Source organism: Nothobranchius furzeri, chromosome 14, assembly GCF_043380555.1.
Source record: "Nothobranchius furzeri strain GRZ-AD chromosome 14, NfurGRZ-RIMD1, whole genome shotgun sequence".
Classification (NCBI taxonomy): Eukaryota; Metazoa; Chordata; class Actinopteri; order Cyprinodontiformes; family Nothobranchiidae; genus Nothobranchius; species Nothobranchius furzeri.
The window spans coordinates 17,417,602-17,437,566 of NC_091754.1; the positions used below are offsets into that span (position 1 = coordinate 17,417,602).

A 19,965-nucleotide genomic window follows, 5' to 3' on the forward strand; every position below is an offset into this window, starting at 1 on the left:
AAACCCTGGGCGTACACAGAGCAAATAAAATGAGATGACGCCGTTTCATTCAATCTGTCTAAATTTAAGCAAATGATTCAGTGAAGATTTAAAAAAATGTGTGTTCTGCCATCTTTGGTTCAGATTTTTATTGGAAGCTTTCCAATAATTTATTCTTTTGAACTTCTTAAATGTCACGGGGCTCTAGAAGAGCTTCTGAGAACTTCTTAGCTGCCAGCTGTCCTCTGAGGATACCGAGTTTCTCTCAAGCTGGCCAAGAATTTCACAAGACATCTTTCCAATCGATATCAAGGTGACATGAAACAAATCAGTGGCAGCTAGTATTTTCTCAAAGGAAACAAGCTTTCTTTCTTTTTTTTTTGCTCCCACTGAACATAACTCAGAGATGATTTATCTGTAGATCGCTAACTTTTGTCTGGTTTATTTCCTGGTTCTGATATTGTTTTGATGCACATTTAAAAGCCCCTGCAACGTAAACATAACAGCTGATGGATGGGCGATGAAATACCTCGCTGTCGCGTACAGACAGGTGTTTATTTGTTGTACAAAATGCATCGGTGCCAGCAGCTAAAACATTAAAAATTAAAACAGCTGCGCATTATTTTTTCAAGCGTGCCCTTAACATAGTATGTGCTCACTTGTCAATCTGCACAAACTGTATGAGCAGCAAAAGAGGACCTACCAGCACCCAGGCACACGCACAAGCTGGGAATTTATACACCCACACAGAGGCTTACAAAATATACATCAGGGAGCGTCGTCTCTCCCCGGTTCAATTGAGCTGTCGCAGAGTTCCATCATCATCAGAGGCGCTCTCAGCAGAGTGAAATCTCTTTTCACAGAAGGTTCCCCGTTGATAATTGAAGTGTGGACCAAACTCTTCACATCTCCTCGTGGTGGTTTTGCACCACAGCGTGCTGCGGTTGTAACGACAATACAGGCTGTGCTGGAAACTGCAAACCTAATGTGACACGAGTGTGTTGCTGCATCCGCATTAAAGAGGGCTTCTCCTGTGTCCCAACATGTGAGAGCACTGTGCTGATTCTTTACGTTGTCGGGCCGCAAGCCTCTACGGCTGTTTAGATCGAGGTCTATGCTGCGGATGTCTCTATAAATCTGAACAAGTCTCAGAGGAGTGAACCTCAATTGGATTAATTATTGGTAATTACTCACTTCTAGCACAGCAGAGAGAAAGTCCACCTCCAACAATTACTTTTATCTTGTATTTCAAGTCGGAGAGAAGAGATAAAAAAGGACTCTTATCAATGTGCACTGTCAGGTTCGTGAAGTTTTAATATGGATATTTTTTTCTGCAGCATTATTCTTGTTGCTACTGGCGGATTTTTTCATTTTCAATTTAATAAATTGAATATCGTAGCCGGAAAAGGGTGGCTTGCCACCTCCGGGTCGGGGGAGAGGTCCTACCTCAAGTGGAGGAGTTTAAGTATCTCGGGGTCTTGTTCACGAGTGAGGGTAGGAGGGATCGGGAGATCGACAGGCGGATTGGTTCGGCGTCTGCAGTGATGCGGACGCTGAGCCGATCTGTCGTGGGGAAGAGGGAGCTGAGCCAGAAAGCCAGGCTCTCGATCTACGTCCCAATCCTCACCTATGGTCATGAGCTTTGGGTAATGACTGAAAGAACGAGATCGCGGATACAAGCGGCCGAAATGAGTTTCCTCCGTAGGGTGGCCGGGCTCAGCCTTAGAGATAGGGTGAGGAGCTCGGACATTCGGGAGGGACTCGGATAGAACCGCTGCTCCTCCGGATCGAAAGGAGCCAGTTGAGGTGGTTTGGGCATCTGGTTAGGATGCCTCCTGGACGCCTCCCTGGGGAGGTGTTTCGGGCATGTCCTGCCGGCAGAAGGCCCCCGGGTCGACCCAGGACACGTTGGAGAGGTTACATCTCCAATCTGGTCCGGGAACGCCTTGGGGTCCTGCCGGAGGAGCTGGTGGACAAGGCCGGGGAGAGGACGGCCTGGAGCTCCCTAGTTGGGATGCTGCCCCCGCGACCCGGACCCGGATAAGCGGAGGAAGACGAGACGACGAGACGAATATCGTAGCTGCAGGCGGTTCTTTTCAATTTAATTTTTTGTGTAAACTCTCACGCCGGATTGGTGTAAACCACAAATGAGAGAAGAGAAGGGGAGGGTGGGGGGTGTTCTTAACGAAGATCAAAAACAAGAAGAAAACACTCGTCAGGATTTTGACAGAAAGTCTGTTTGCATCTTTGCCAGAACGGTCCGCAGCGATGGTTTCATTATGTTTAAAGAGCAAGTCACCCACAAATAAACTTTTTTTTTTGCTGATAAACTAAATAAACAAGTGTTTAATCGTGCTGCAGACACGTGTCGTCAATAATTTGGTACTTCAGTGCATCTTAGTTAAAATTTAAATATTCTGCCTAAAACTGTCAGTGTTGTGCCGTTGTCAGGTAAAAACTGCACTGCATTTGAATTTAAATCTGCCACCGCTATTGGCTAAGAGGTATGCTATGATGTAAACTGGTAGATTATGATGTCACAATGCTGTCGTGAGCCTGTGTGTGTGTGTGTGTGTGTGTATTTGTTAGCGGCTCCGCCCTCTCGGTCTGCCAGGCAACAGCATTTGTTGCATTTTTCAAACATGAAGTGAGAGTGGAGTTAGACTCTGGTAGGGGTTGACTTGCTCTTTAAGATATTGTCTTTTCATCACATCTTGGAGCTTTTGAAGGAGAAAACTAAAATATATCCTTCACCTGTCAATTCTTTTATCTTTATTTTTGCTGTTTGCTTCTTTTAACTCGGTTTTCTTTACTGCTGCAATAAAATTCGGCCTCATTTTATGAAAATGTCTCTTACCAAATAGAAATCTAATATCTCATGAAGAAGGGAAGCTTTACACGTCCCAGCAACTAGCTCTCCGGTCTGAATCTTGATCAGCAGCGGGTGTTTTTATGCATCCCTTTAGTGGATGCTGACGCCTCATAGCACGGTTGCTCAGTCCAAAAGAGAGACATGTGCAAAGAAAGTGGACGGATGAAGCTGTTGATCTTAATAACAGCGTTGTTTTATTTCAAACTTGGAAGAGGTTTGGTCCTGTAGAGTCCAGGGTGAGCTGTCCACACTTACGCCACTGCATGATGCCAAAACCTGTTCCAGTAATGCCATTAATATAAATGAAAAACAAGGAACACTCAGTCTCCTTGCTGTACTTTTTACTGCATTTTAAATAGTGATTAATTACCCTAATCTTTATGAACTGTAGTTGGATGTTTTCTATGAGTGGAAGTTGAGCATAAATACCAAAAAAGCATCTAATGAAATGAATCAATGTCTTGCTTTGTTTGTATTGATTTTCCTAACAAAATCTCGGTGTCATCGTGATTTGTGTTCCAGTCGGTGTCTCACATCGGGGGATATTTTATTAACTCACCCAGTTTTGGCAAAGTTGGTCCAATAAGTCATGACCACTGCGCTCAGCATCACGTCGTTCTTGGAGAAGTTACAGTTGAACAGATCAGTGGGACCAACCATGGGCACGCCGAACACATAGGGCACCTATACGCGCACACACACACACACACACACACACACACACACACACACACACACACACACACACACACACACACACACACACACACACACACACACACATTACATCCTTTCCCTGGGCAGTTAATGCAATTAAAGCTGCTTCCTGACAAACTCCTAATAAACTTAAACTAATCTACAAAGGTTCTTTGTTTTAATCCCAAAAAATGATAAGAGTTGAAAGAAAACAGAGTTTAAAAGGATATTTGTTCGTACTACATTAAAGCAAATGTGTATTTCAATATATGGTGTGAAATTATGGAATAACCTGGATGATGAATTAAAAAAATGTACAACTACTGATCAATTCAAAAAAATGTATAAAGATAAAATGCTAAAATCGTATGATTTGGTGAGTTGAGGATGGAGGATTAATGTTTTAGTAGTGATATTATTTGTGGAAGTAAGAGAGCGGTTAATTTTTTGTGTATAAGGCTATTTTGTACTTTTTGTTATTTATCTTGTCTTAGTTAAAGGGGGTAGGTCATATAAGATTTTTTCTTCTTCCTCCCCCTATTTCACTCGAATGCTTATATTCTGATTTGAAGTTTGTATATTGAAACTTTGAGTGAAATAAATTATTGAATTGAATTGAAACTCAAGTACCTAATTCTGTTTGAGTTTTAACCCCATTTTGTCATCTTTTTCCATAATGCACTTACACATTATGTAGTGTAATGGTTTATGCTCTTTTATGAAAGAGGAACCATTCTACATATTGATTTGAGATATTAATTTTAATAAATTAATAACCAAATTTTATAGAAATAAGAAGACTCAAAGGTTGTTTCCATCGATAAACTGACGATCATATCCGTGTGTCTGTGTTTCAGTTCAATGAAGAGACAAGTTTGAAAGTTAAGAATTTTAATTCTTCAATTTAAACTAATGATTTTGAAATGACAATCATAGGAAAAATAATCAACCTGGCAACCTTGTTGGACAATCTTTAACAGTTGATATTTTAAGCTTGCACAAATAGACCTTGTGTTGGATGTGCTAAGATTTGAGAATGATTTAGCTGATGAATAGATAAAATGGGCATGAAATGATTTGTGTAACATGACAGCTTCAAGTAAGTTGGAGAAGAGTAAAGTCAACAGATATTTCAGCCTAAGTGGATGAAAACTCTTCCAACAGATTGTTGGGGCAGTGATTGTACTCAGAGCAACTGAAATAGCTGAGCTGATTCCGTCTCTAAGAATCGGTCCAGCCACCCTTTGGAAGAAACGCATTTTAAATTGGCTGGTGTAGGTTGGTTGGAGTGGCAATACATCAACACCAAAAGCTTCACCCCAAGATTGAGATAGTTCCTCCACACCTGAATTCTACCGTCTCAAAACATCTGCAGGTGGTCCCTTGTTCCACTAGTCAGTCTGCTCCTCCAGTCTATCTACCGTAAATCCTCTACTAGAGGGACTCAAAATTCAGAGTTGACAATCCAACATTTTCTGACTGAGTCAACTGAGTTGCCTTGGGTATCTGGTTAGGATGCCTTCTAAACGCCTCCCTGGTGAGGTGATTCGGGCACGTCCAACCGGGAGGACAGGAGACCTAAGACCCAGGACGTGCTGGAGGAACGTTTCTCGACTGACGGGATATCTTAGCATTCCCAGAGAAGAGCTGACCCAAGGGACTGGGGAGAGGGAAGTCTGGTTATCTCTGCTTAGGTTGCTACCCCATGACCTGACCCCGGATAGTCAAAGTGGATGGATGGATGCCACAAACCAACCTTAACTCTGCTTAAAGAAGCCAACTGGACCACATCTTCAAATTGCATCCATTTAATTCTATGTAAACTAAAGCCATGTAGACAGGTGGTTTATGTAAAACCAAATTTCCTACCCAGCCCATAGCAAAAAGATTGGCTCCACACCAACATGTTTTCAGGTGCATTGTGAGGCGCAGTCATAGGCATGCCATGCCTGTAGGCGGCAGTACTTCCCAAAAGCGTTAGCATCTTGTTGCTTCTTGATGTGGAATAACGAGGCGGTGAGCAACAACTGTCCTTTATGTTGTCCTCTGCCTGTGGTCTTCTAAGAGAGCAGTAACAGAGCTTGTAAAAACAAGCTAGTGAATGTAAACACTAGTCACATTTCTGATGTCAGAGCATTTTTTTGTTGTGGACAGTGAACCTAAAATCAAGGTTATTTGTGTCCACAAGCAAATGCTGAAAATAGAAAATTTGTGTGTCTTCACTTTGATCGAAATTTTGGAAAGAATTATTTTTGTTGCTTTTTATCTTCATTTTAGTGACCTGATACCTCAATCTACAGTTTCCCCACTGGACCCCACGGGGAACACAATTATAAATCAAGTCATCACAACACGTGTAGACTTACTGGATAAAGTCCCAAACACCCTCACATTGTTTTGCAAGGTATAAGAGACGGAACAAAGGACGACAAATATGTTACACCTCCTATTTCAGGTTTGATCATCAGACAGATTCCTCTCCATTGACTTTCAGCTGAGAGTTGTGGAAGACATTTTCTAGTCTTTCACTTTAAACAAGGGACCACTGCTCCATTCTGCCAAGTCAAAGGCACGGTTCCCCTACCAAATGATTTCAAACTTATGTCAGCAAAGACAGCTTATTACCATTCAGGCCTTTTCACTACGCAGAGCTACCTCTGCAACACCCTCCCCGTGTGAGCCTATGAAGAAGGTGACCAAGCTCCTCTATTCCCAAAGGTTTGATCATGCTACTGCCCAAGCCATGGTCCACTTGTCCTGCCAGTTCTTGTCAGCACTCCCAAATCCCAGAAGACAACCAAAATCTGCAAGACTTCTTTTTCACATGAAGAAAATGACCAAATACTGTCAATAATTTCTGTTTTTTTTTTTTTTTTTTTTTTGTAGTTTCATCTTGCTTGCTATTTTGTCCAATCTAGAACCGCAAAGATTGAAAGTAAATAAATAAAAACATGTCATACCTCGTCGCCGTGGGCGGAATCAGCCCATGGCGGCGTGGCGTCACTCTGGCAGTGGTGGTAGAAGGAGTAAAAGTAGGTTGGAGATCCGTACTGAGCATGGAGATCAGCTGTGGCAACTGCTGGTGCCACCCATTGGTGGTCGGTAAAAAGTGCTACCAGCGTCTTCCTGCGTGTTTCTGCATTGTCGCGGTCAGCCCAGTCTGTGTACATGAACCTTTAAAAGAATGCACACGAAATTAGGTGAGAGTTGGTCTGTGAAAATCTGTAAATCTAATGAGTAAAGATCTTTGAAGACTTTAAACTTTGCTTTCAAGTTTAAAGTACTCTTTATATAATCCTTGTTGATCTCAGTGACATGTTACGACTTTTTGAGTTTCCGTAAGTCATAAGCACTGCTTTGTTAGTTTATCCACAGCCACAACGACAAACTAATCAAGTGATGCAACCCCCAGAAAGTAATAATTGCAAATCCACCAACATCAACTCAAAGAGAAAATTACTATAACTGTTTATGTTTATGTTTATGTATTTAGCAGACGCTTTTGTCCAAAGCAACTTACAAGTGATAATCGGCATATTGCCTTTGAGGCTAACAACAACAATAACAACAACTTGACATCAATCATGGGGAGTAGGGAACAAGGAATGGACAGTAGAGAGGGGGGACGGGTGCAGGGAGGGTGCTAGTTTAGAAGATGCTCTCTGAAGAGCAGGGTCTTCAGGAGTTTCTTAAAAGTCGAAAAGGAAGCCCCTGTTCTGGTATTGCTTGGTAGGGCATTCCACATTTGTGGAACGATGCATGAGAAGAGTCTGGATTGTCCTGAGTGTGGTGTAGGCACTGCTAGCCGACGATCCTGTGATGACCGGAGCGGCCGGGCCGAGACGTAAGCCTTTGTAAGAGGATTCAGGTAGATGGGAGTCGTACCATCTCGGACTTTGTATGCTAGTGTTAGCAATTTGAATTTGATGCGTGCTGCTAGCGGTAGCCAGTGGAGCTCAATGAACAGAGGGGTGACGTGTGCTCTTTTAGGCTGATTGAAGACCAGACGCACCGCTGTGTTCTGGACCATTTGAAGAGGTCTCACCGTACAGCCTGGAAGACCAGTTAGAAGGGCATTACAGTAATCGAGGCAGGAGATGACAATAGATTGCACCAGGAGCTGGGTGGCATGTTGTGTTAGGTATGGTCTGATCTTTCGTGTGTTATACAGCTGTTATATAACTGAGTCAATATTAGAGATATTGAGGCTAATATTTGGCATGATGGTAACTTAAAGGCATCATTAATACATACTCTATAACCTTCAAGTGTTCACGTGAGATCTTTGCAACAAAATGTTGGGAGTCAACCACGCCTGTCTTTCTGCAAAATATCTCATAATCCACTGGCCAAATTTTTATCACATTGTCAGAATAATGGAAAACATCACGGCATGAGAGAATCTTAGTTTCAATCGCTGTATTCCTTCAAGGACAGCTTGATAATAATTTGTCAGTTGTCTGGTTCAGCTACATTTACAAATAACCAGTTACTGATGAAATGGAACAAAAAGCATCAAAGTGGCAAAGGATTAAATAATAAATCTACAAAGAGGTTAGAATAAAAGAAGCTGCTTCTGGAGGACGGAGCTTGCAGCTCGAGTTTGGAGGGGGTGAGGTGTGTAGCCTCAGCTCTAAGCAAGGCAGTTTTCAACATTACAGATAAAATATGAAGGCATTCATAAGGAAGTTCTCGTAAAAGCATCAGACAGCCTTATCAGCCACAAACCGCGTTCCCCGATATGTGATGTAAATTCATTACCTTCGTTCAGACTTGTTTACTATCTGAGATCTTTAGAGATCGGTGCTGCAGCAGGGAAACCGAATCTACAGAGCGGCTGAACTTAGAGTAAGATGATGATCAGACTAATGAGTACAACAAATAGACTAATGGATGTTAATGTCTGGAAAGGAAGTCCAGCTATTGCTTTGTTGCTTAGCAACGCAGAGCTTTGTGTGTGCACGCTAATTCTTTTGTTAATGAGCTGCTGTCGCTGTGTGTCTCCATATCTGGGCTTATCTTGTTCAGAAATAATTATATTATTTGCCATGTTGTTGAGAAGTGGGTGGTGATTCGATAGTTTCATTCATAAACACCTGCTATGGAATTGATACCCGGACATCTGTTCAAAAGTTTCATAACAAAGGATATAAGCATCACAGATTTACCAACAAAATTATAAATGGATAATAATGGCATCTGACTTTCAGGTTTTTATGCATAGGTGGCATTTCAATGCCAATATGTTATGTAAATGATCACTATATGTATATGTATGTATGTATGTATGTATAAATGTATGTATATATATATATGTATGTATGTATGTATGTATGTATGTATGTGTATATACATATATATATATATATATATATATATATATATATATATATATATATATATATACATACCGGTATATATATATATATATATATATATATATGTGTGTGTGTGTGTGTGTGTGTGTGTGTGTGTGTGTGTGTGTGTGTGTGTGTGTGTGTGTGTGTGTGTGTGTATATATACTGTATATATATACACACACATATATATATAATATATATATAATATATTATATATATATATATATATATATATATATATATATATGTATGTATGTATGTATGTATGTATGTATGTATGTATGTATGTATGTATGTATGTATGTATGTATGTATAGTGATCATTTGTGAACTTTGGGGGTGTTGATGCATGAATTTTGCTTTTGCATTATTCAGCATCTTTTTGTCAAGAAGCACTCATATTTTTCCGAGGACCATCACATATGCAGAAATCACATCAATCTTTGGGGGCTGATCCCTTTTTATCAGCTGTTTTATGTCTGAAAAACATCTGCCAACAAATTAAACGCTGTTTTTACCTTCGGGTACAAATAAAGCTTTAGATTTTTTGAATTTTGATTCTGAGCTACTCAAAATATTCAGATTGTATTTTAGTTCTTTTTTTTTGGGGGGGGGGGGGGGGGGCTGGGTGACATCACCAAAGATGCAGATCCTAATATTATTAATATTTAATTACCTTTTTTATTAATAGTGTAAATAGAGCTATTCTATATTCAATCGACTTTTTCGCTAATATCCGATATAGTGTGACGTTTCATTTTTGATACCAATATAAACCTGACACCCCACCCCTCATTGAAAAAATTATAAACTAAATAATTTTAGATAACTAGCATCATCTCCTATAAATCATATTTAAACTTTAAACATTATCTGTGCAAAGTAGGACAATTACTTCAGTTTAAGTAAAGCCACTTGTGCCAAACAAAGAGAAATATCTCAATAACTTTACCTTCATATTTTGAGGGAGTAGTTGACAAATTAAAGGTCTAATGTGTGCATGGTAGGTAAACATTGTGTCATTAAAAGAGTAAAAAATGATACTTATCCATTTCCATATTATCTGTATATATGTAAATGTCAATGTTGGCCAAAAATATTGCACTTTCCTGGTTGTAATAAAATGATAGCAACTACAGATTAAGTTATAGGGCAATAAATAGGTTAGTTAACATCAGAGCTTGTAAACTTATTCTAGTAAATGGCCATTCAAAATTATATACAAGGAAATATTAATGATGGATGCACGTATTCCCATCTAAATATACTTCTAAGAAAGGAATATAGTACTAATATTTCCAATAAAGACAAATATTTAAACTAATTATTAAATAAATATATAATAACTCACCGTATGCTTTCTCGTAATGTGTCTCGGCCTTCTGGGTATCCATACAAGCTATCCACAAAGTCCGACACAGCGAAGTCAAAGTCCTCGGCGGTGACGCCGTCCTCTGAGTCCACAATGCCCTCCACAAACTTCACCCCTTCACCCTGATTTACCCCCAGCATCACATCATAGTTCAGAAACTCTCCCTGCTCCATCAGAATCTGGGGGTCGTCCGGTATAACATCACCATCAATCACAGGGGCAAAAGCTGTGTGATATTTGGCTGGAGTTATGTTCTGCTCCACCAGTTCACGGTAACTCCGGCCCTGGAGGCAGGCAACCAGCTGAGTGCTGTCGTCGATGCCGCAGCCCACCCTCTCACCAAGCTGCCGAGCGTACTTGCTCGGCTGATAGTTGACAGCCCAACTGGCTAAAGCGCTGCCGCTCTGGATGATGGCTCTGTGGAAAAGGTCTGACACAGAAACACGCTAAGATGAATGCAAAACATTGATGCATGAATACGTGGACTGAGGCATGAGTGTGAATGCGTGGGCGTGCGTATCTGCACGGTGGAGTTTTACACAACGTACTTGTGCACAGAAAATAACTTCCAAATAATTTAGCCGATCTCACTTTAAATTTTCACTGTTTAAATGTGAAAGAATTCTCATTTTTTCATCTTTCTTACCTTCAGAGTAGTGGGACAAGGTGAGGAGGCTCACACAGGAAGCCCCAGCACCAGATCCAAACACTGTGACTCTGCTAGGATCTCCACCAAAAGCTCCAATGTTCTCCTTCACCCAGCGAAGAGCCTGAATCTGATCGAGCAAGCCATAGTTTCCTTTTGCTGCCTGGTCGCCCGTGCTAAGAAACCCTACAGGAAGGCAGACAGAAGGCAAGTAAACAGAAACCAAACATTCAAACTAACATTTTTATCATAAGTTCGATTTACGTAATCTACATCAAACAGCTGCAACCCACAAGCACACAAGTGGATGATTGGTTTGACGTGAGCTAATCGTGCTCCCACTGGAGAAATCAATCATGCATGACTAGTAAACGCACCTTTAAAGACCAAGTTGAATCATTTTCTTTTTTTTTTTTTTTTTTTTTAACCGTATCCTGTCTGGCTGTGAAGCAAGCAGAATTGATGTCTGAATGCTGGTGACAAGCCTTACAGATTTACTCTCAGGTGGAGCATCAAAGCATCTGCTTTTAATGTCATGCCTGATACTTAAAACTTTATTGTTATTGTTCTTGAATGCTTGTAATTCCGACCAGACACGGAGACAGAGGTGAAAGAGAAAGGAAAAGAAAATGTGGGGAGGGGGGGGGGGGGTCCACAAAAATAAACTATAATGAACAAGAGTCTGCTTCTAGACCTGCAGAAAAAGACAAAAAAAAAGCAAAAGAACAAAAAATGGGACACAACAACAATACAACAAGATCTAGCTATCACTGCGTCAACTTGATGAAGAAAATATATAATCAACATTGCTTAACTGAAGAATCACGATAATAAATCACAGTGCATTAAGTGCCCACCATAGTCTTAATCGTTTTTAATTTCAACACATCTGCAGTGGTCTCTAGTGTAAATGAATGCCTTGTGAGTGGATCTGTGTGGGGGAAAAAAAGCTCTGGCGCTCCTGTTATAGGAACTAGAGTTGACCCAGAGAAGAGGAGAGCTGAACACGAAGGTCTCACCTCTGATTGGCTAACAGCAAACGACTCCACCACTAACGTCGTTTCTTTTTTATCCCCACAAATAACACAAGCCTGAAGGAATTTTGCCGTGTTGTGGATTAGCTAATGCTAAGGGTTAGCTTCTATTAGCCGAGACGTGCTCTGCTCTCTCCTGGACGCTAAACGAACAACAGCCGTCGTGATCCAAGATGGGGGAGTGCATGACGCTAATTTACATTGGGACGTAGATCTGACTGGCTTTGGTAGTCCGAACATTTCTCCGTCTATTTCCTATCCAAGGCTAATGCAGGAAAAAGGAGTAGAAAACTATTTTCAGGTTTAGCTAGCATTATACATTCAGAGAGACCGATCGTGTTTCCAAAATAAAAAATAAAAAACGGTTTCTCAATGAAAAAAATATGTGCTTTTCCCACATTTTCTCAAATCTGTTAAAACCATGAAGGTACGTTCATATTTTTTGTAAATTTACACAAGCAGAAACCACACACACACACACACACCATTTTATCCTCAGCTTCCCCCTATTCCCCCACTACTGACGATATTAAGTAAACACTGAGGATCCTAATGGCTTGCTTCGCCACAGTATATCTCATTACTGCAGAAGCTCATTTCTGAGAACCCCGAGCACATAAGTGCACAATAAGCATAAAGGCAAGGCTAAAATAAAACATTCCTTCACTTATGTGCATTTTATCAGAGATTTCATCTAAGCAAATGGGGCAATATTATTATTATATTTATCCTGAACGGTTCTGGGATGACTTCTTGTGTGCTGTATTAAATCCCTTCGTGCAATGTTAGGGTGAATCTTTATTTGAGCTCTTTACATTTTCATAAAGGCATGCTCCACTTCTAAAACCAGTAACCACTTTTAAGTTATTACAGCTGGGTAACAAGAACTATTACTGAAATAGTAGTACATTGCTTTTTGTAAATAGGCTCACCTCATGCATCCAGCTCATGATGATGAAAAGAGGAGGAGGTGGAGGAAGGAGATGATGCTGTTACCCAAGGTGATGATGATGGTGATGATGAGAGTGCCGTGAACACAGACGATGGACGTGAAGACACAAAACAATGTGGGATTTTCTTTATCTTGCTCACAACAATATGCAGCAGCAGAAATAAGCATCGTGCAAAATAACTCAGCCACCTAGGAAGTCAGCGTCAAATAAAAAGCCTCGAAAATGCAGATTTTAAGACAGTTTATTCAACTGAAGTTCAATCCATTTAAGAGATCCTCTTTGCCTGAGGCAACCTGTTAGCTAAGTTGTTAAGGAGCATTCCACATGGGCTCAAACGCCCTGAAGCAGTCAGTCCCAGGACCAATTCTCAGCCTGCTGGACCTTCACTGAATATCTTTCCCCACATTTCCTGTCTTTGCTGCCCTTGTCTAATAAAAAAAATGTATTATCTACTTAATTAAAGCTGAGCCAGGATGTGACTTTCCATCTGGGAGCAAAACGTCTCAAATGAGCCTTAAATGCTTTCTTAGTCTTAGAAATAGGCACAAGAATGCTGCTCGAGCTTTCAGCTGTGGTTTCTTTTTATTTATTATAAAGTAAATCCAGTTTGATAGATTTTTATCAAGAGCTTGTTTTTATATAAACAAAAACTAATAGTATCATTTAGCCAATCTGATGCTTTTGGTGCACTTGACTCCTCTAACGTGCTCACAACTCAGTATTCATACGGTCAAGTGAATGATGCTTGATTCCATTAAACGCTTGAGCCCTCGTGTGGCCCCGCTCATGCTTTGTTGTTTCAATACACCGGAAAAAAAAACAAAAGCCTCAAGCGACTGGATTTTAAGTTCTTCTATTTGTTTCAGCTCCTGAGCAAAGCAGAGCTGTCTAAAATTAGACAATCCAAAGGGAATCCAAAATGTTGCTGTTGAGAGAGCACTGACTCAGAGAGTCACAGAGTTAAAAAGGATCAGATCTGAGTCGATGCTAGAAGTGAGGGGAGGAAAAGAAGGCTTCGGGGGGTCGATTTCCCCAAGGGACAACCGTTATGAACGTGTTTGGAGTATTTTTTTAAGTACAGCAAAAACAGAAATAAATAACAGCAAAAAGTGCTTTGGGGGGAAATAAATCACTCGTGGTATTTACATTTTATAGCTCAATGAAGGATTAAATAATCCTGATGGTGAAAAGGGAGTAAGTTTGTTTACAAAAAGTGAACTGTCGTGGTAAAAGTCAACGTAAACGAAGTGGTTATGTTTAACTTGTGAATCCAAAGATAATTGCAGAATTTATTCACGATCAAGCCGCATTAATCAAATTCTAAATTATGGGAAATAAAATCAGATGGTACTACAAAGTGTTAAGAAACACTGCATCTATGTTTATATAAATCCCGTTTGTTTATGTTTCCCACTCATAAATGTGGTTAAGTAATCTGTTTATCACTCCAGCCTCACCTAGCATCATGCAGCTCAGGTGAGTCATATCAGAAAAAGGAGTTCAAATGATCACATTTCTGTAGGAAATTTGTAATTATGTCATTAAATTTGATACAGGGGTAAATGTAACAACAGAAATAACAAATATGGAATAAATTGATGTTTTCTATAGTGACTTGTGGGTTCTATCAAGGGAGGCCTTTGGATGTGTTCTGACCATCAGTATGATCATGCTGAGCTTTATCTTCAAACAAAGTAGATGTTGCCACAGAGGCTCAGCGTTTCTATGACGATACCTCGAAAGCAGAATTTGAAGTATTTCAGATTTTTTTTCTCTGAAACATACATTCTTGCAAAAATATAATTAATGCAGAGTCACAATGCCATCATGCATGACACAACTTCTAACACTGAATAAAAAACTGTTTTCTCTTTTACCCAAAACTCCCAATCGATAGTTGAGTGTGATGACGATGACGTTGCCATAGCTCGCTAGCACGCTCCCGTCCATCATGTTCCCGGTGCCTTCAGAATACGAGCCACCGTGGACGAACACCATCACCGGCCGCTGACCCCCCTCCTCGTGGATGTCTGGTAGGTAGGTAGGTAGGTAGGTAGGTAGGTAGGTAGGTAGGTAGGTAGGTAGATAGGTAGGTAGGTAGGTAGGTAGATAGATAGATAGATAGATAGATAGATAGATAGATAGATAGATAGATAGATAGATAGATAGATAGATAGATAGATAGATAGATAGATAGATAGATAGATAGATAGATAGATAGATAGATAGATAGATAGATAGATAGATAGATAGATAGATAGATAGATAGATAGATAGATAGATAGATAGATAGATAGATAGATAGATGATAGATAGATAGATAGATAGATAGATGATAGATAGATAGATAGATAGATAGATAGATAGATAGATAGATAGATAGATAGATAGATAGATAGATAGATAGATAGATAGATAGATAGATAGATAGATAGATAGATAGATAGATAGATAGATAGATGATAGATGATAGATAGATGATAGATAGATAGATGATAGATAGATGATAGATAGATAGATAGATAGATAGATAGATAGATAGATAGATAGATAGATAGATAGATAGATAGATAGATAGATAGATAGATAGATAGATAGATAGATAGATAGATAGATAGATAGATAGATAGATAGATAGATAGATAGATAGATAGATAGATAGATAGATAGATAGATAGATAGATAGATAGATAGATAGATAGATAGATAGATAGATAGATAGATAGATAGATAGATAGATAGATAGATAGATAGATAGATAGATAGATAGATAGATAGATAGATAGATAGATAGATAGATGATAGATGATAGATAGATGATAGATAGATAGATGATAGATGATAGATAGATGATAGATAGATAGATAGATAGATGATAGATAGATAGATAGATAGATAGATAGATAGATAGATAGATAGATAGATAGATAGATAGATAGATAGATAGATAGATAGATAGATAGATAGATAGATAGATAGATAGATAGATAGATAGATAGATAGATAGATAGATAGATAGATAGATAGATAGATAGATAGATAGATAGATAGATAGATAGATAGATAGATAGATAGATAGATAGATAGATAGATAGATAGATAGATGATAGATAGATAGATAGATAGATACCCATCAGTGTCACATAAGTAAGACACCTAATGAAAGTGTGTGTGTGTGTGTGTGTGTGTGTGTGTGTGTGTGTGTGTGTGTGTGTGTGTGTGTGTGTGTGTGTGTGTGTGTGTGTGTGTGTGTGTGTGTGTGTGTGTGTGTGTGTGTGTGTGTGTGTGTGTGTGTGTGTGTGTGTGTGTGTGTGTGTGTGTGTAGGGTCAGTCACTATGTATGCATGGCTGAGCCTGTGTCCTTACCACTTTCCTCCACAAGTGAAGGAGTAAACCCCGTAGCAACCGACGCAGGTGTCTGCTTAGTAAGTCCTGGTTCAACCAGCGGCATGCATGGGGGGGGGGGGGGGGGGCATGTTTTAAAACCTTTATTTATTTATTCAACAAGGCTAAATCTGGGCCCCAACAGCACACTCCTATGTTTTAATCATTTGTCACAGCCAAAGGAATCGTTTTCTTAGCTTGTGTCTTAACCTCAGGGCACAGCGAACCAAAACACGTAATCTCAATCCCAATCCCACATGCATATTTAATCAGCCAAGGCCCTGAAAGTCAGTGCTCTGCGCCGGGTGACTCACCTTCCTCGGTGGGCACATAAATGTTGAGGTAGAGGCAATCCTCGCTCTGGTGAGTGAGGTATGTTGCTGCTATGTCCAGGTTTGCGGTTAGCCAAGACGGCATCATGTCTCCCAGCATGCTCCTCTCGTCCAGTGACTGCGGGCATACTGGAGCGAACTGCGTCACATTTCGTATTCCCGGCCAGGGCAGTGGTGGCTCCGGAGGCTGAAAGCGCCGATCCCCAGTGGGAGGCCTGGCGTACGGCACTCCCAAGTACTGAATGACAGGCCCGAGAAGGTCTGAGGGCAGAGGGGTCAGCATGCCACGGATTCGGCCCTGTGCCGTGGACACGACAGGAACAGCTTGTTCGGCCAACACACGGGCCGGTTGGAGGGAAAGGGAGAGCCAAAGGGAGAGGAGGAGGGCTGGAAACCCAGAGGGGGAGGAGAAGGATGTGTGACGGCAGGTCCTCAGCTGAGACATGGTGGTGAACAACGAGAAAGCAGAGGAGGAGGGACTAGATGCAGGTTCAGGGTCACGACTGTGCTGACCTCTCAGAGGTGGCCAGCTCGGACTCACAGCTGCTCCTCAGCTTGGCCCATAACACACACAACACATAGTCCAGTCCTCTGCTTGCAACCTCGTCCTCACGTGTGTGATTCTGTTTCTCTGAGAGTGCAGTCACTCAGTCAGTGAGTCCCTTAAATACGAGACTGTGTGTGTGTGTGTGTGTGTGTGTGTGTGTGTGTGTGTGTGTGTGTGTGTGTGTGTGTGTGTGTGTGTGTGTGTGTGTGTGTGTGTGTGTGTGTGTGTGTGTGTGTGTGTGTGTGTGTGTGTGTGTGTGTGTGTGTGTGTGTGTGTGTGTGTGTGTGTTAAAGTGTTTAGTTGTGGGGCTTAGGGTTGTCCTGGACTGCCAGTTTCAGCCAGTGTGCATGTCTGTGGTCATGTATGGTGTGAGTGAGTGAGTGAGTGAGTGAGTGAGTGAGTGAGTGAGTGAGTGAGTGAGTGAGTGAGTGAGTGAGTGAGTGAGTGTGTGTGTGTGTGTGTGTGTGTGTGTGTGTGTGTGTGTGTGTGTGTGTGTGTGTGTGTGTGTGTGTGTGTGTGTGTGTGTGTGTGTGTGTGTGTGTGTGTGTGTGTGTGTGTGTGTAGGGGGGGTGTATTTTGTTATGTAAACAGTAGCATCACTGTTCCTCTGTCACTTTCTCCTTCCGGTCACCCCCATAACAAACTCAAACTGCCGCCTGGACACAAGAAATAAAGAAGAGGGAGTAAGGAAAGATGCATTTGTGTTTCTGTCCAACAATCACAAAAGCAAAAACAGTCTCACACACACACATCATCATCATCATCATCATCGCACACAAACTATGCTACCTTGCTTGCTGTTCACTTTAAAAATAGATATGAGAGTGATAGATGGGGCAAACAAGATGTTGTCCGCTCAGCTTAACTTGGTGTCAGCCTGTCAGGGGGCTGCTGTGTCACATCTTCACTACACTGTGTTTCACAGATCACAGGACCTGTGTGGGGGAGAAGTGTGTGTGTATGGGGGGTAGTGTGGGTGTCACGTCACATGCTTAATTAAACCATGAATACACCACAGGGCTCCTGACCTGCATGTAGCATAAGGTTGGAAACATGTGACACAAGCACACGCTTGCTTCTCTGTTTCGTTCTTTATGTCACACACACACACACACACACACACACACACACACACACACACACAGCTGCTCTCCAGTCGACTCTCTCTCTCTCTCTCTCTCTCTCTCTCTCTCTCTCTCTCTCTCTCTCTCTCTCTCTCTCTCTCTCTCTCTCTCTCTCTCTCTCTCTCTCAGGGCCTGAGGACAGAATATTAACACATCCACGACCACGCTCGGGGGAAATCTCTATAACCTCACGGACACGTGCACCCACACGCACTCATTAAACTGTAACCCCCCACTTGTGTTAGAATTAGGGAGCCATCATCAGGCTCCCAATCCTCCTTTGTGGGGTTGTGTTGGCGCTGTCCAAGGTGCTAGTTAACATTCCAGTGGTGATCACACACACGCTGATGAATAACGCTCCATTTATCAAGGCACCCCCCACCCCACCCCCCACCCTCGTGTTTTTACATGGAAAGAACTGATAAAAGCAGCAAAAGAAATAAGAAAATAGGAACAAAAGATTAGAAAAACTAGTGCAATGAGGGGAAAAACGATTTCGCGTAAGACAGAATATCCTAACTCTCAATTGGTAATGAAGCTGACTACGGCAAAAACACACGCTCTTCGTTGCGTGCGCACACACACACGCACACGCACGCACAAATGCAAACCCTCAAGCTGCATCCCATCTGCAGTAAGAAAAAAAAAGCACCCAAAGAAGAAAATGTAAGGAAGCGGCATACCCAGGCGGGAGGAGAGGAGTGAATTCCCGCGGAGCATCTTCCCGTCCAGCCGCAGAATATTCGCCTCCTGCTGTCGCTGCTGCGGCTCCTCCGACGTGCCCGGGATGGGATATTGGGAGATATTCCTGTACCGCTGCTGCTCCTGCCGCCGGTGGTGGATGTGTTGGTAGTTGCACGTCTCCTGGGTGGAAATAACCCAAATAAAGAAAGAAGAAACGGAGGGATAAAACAGCCCCTGGAGCTTCTTTGGCTAAGTCCGTGCAACGAGAAAAAATATCATTCTTTAAAAATCTAGTTGCAATGAAAGTGTTTCCCCTTTGAACACCGGGCCCAGGACGTTCAAACGATCAATCTCACTCCCTCTGCTTCCTCTCTTTCTCCTCCCCCATCTCCCTCTCGCTGCCTCCCTTTCTTTCTCTCTATTTTCTCCTCCTAGATGCGATTGGACACTGTGGCAGGCAGCAGCTACTGATCCAATGATACGCACCTAGCTCTTGCGAGGACGCACAGACTAGGGGGAAAGGGGGAGAAATGGAGGGGATGACGCGCACACAGGGGTGCATGTTATTGAAGAATATTAGTGCATGAACACGGATGACTTCACACACCTGTAGACAATGCGTTACTGTCAGAAAATGACGTGTATTCACCTGCACACACTCGATCCTGCACGAGCATATGTGCACATGTGCACGACTGATGCTAGAGTACACAGTGACCTCTTCAGGACAAGAGCAGGAGAGGCTGTCCCCGTTTTATTATGCCATGACTGCAAGCAGCTTTCTGTGTGTGTGTGTGTGTGTGTGTGTGTGTGTGTGTGTGTGTGTGTGTGTGTGTGTGTGTGTGTGTGTGTGTGTGTGTGTGTGTGTGTGTGTGTGTGTGGTAATGCAGTTGGTCCGCAGTCGTTGCTAACTGTGTTTGGGAACACTCCTCACGTCAGCACACCCTGCTGCAGCAGCATTCAGGACTTGATATTCCTCTCC

The 19,965-nt window shown here is 41.7% G+C and overlaps 1 protein-coding gene across 1 annotated transcript in view; it reads right to left on the reverse strand.

Moving 5' to 3' along the window:
- Positions 1 to 19,593, reverse strand: part of nlgn4xb (neuroligin 4 X-linked b) — a 26,653-nt gene extending 7,060 nt beyond the window's left edge. Inside the window, exons 1-7 of the mRNA XM_054747027.2 lie at positions 18,983 to 19,593; positions 16,611 to 17,831; positions 14,790 to 14,942; positions 10,926 to 11,111; positions 10,259 to 10,709; positions 6,508 to 6,721; positions 3,411 to 3,535 (exon numbers count right to left, since the gene is read on the reverse strand). Coding sequence (XP_054603002.1) covers positions 3,411 to 3,535; positions 6,508 to 6,721; positions 10,259 to 10,709; positions 10,926 to 11,111; positions 14,790 to 14,942; positions 16,611 to 17,073 — 1,592 coding nt within the window. The 5' untranslated portion in view covers positions 17,074 to 17,831; positions 18,983 to 19,593. The remainder of the gene's footprint in view (positions 1 to 3,410; positions 3,536 to 6,507; positions 6,722 to 10,258; positions 10,710 to 10,925; positions 11,112 to 14,789; positions 14,943 to 16,610; positions 17,832 to 18,982) is intronic.
- Positions 19,594 to 19,965: the final 372 nt, after the last annotated feature.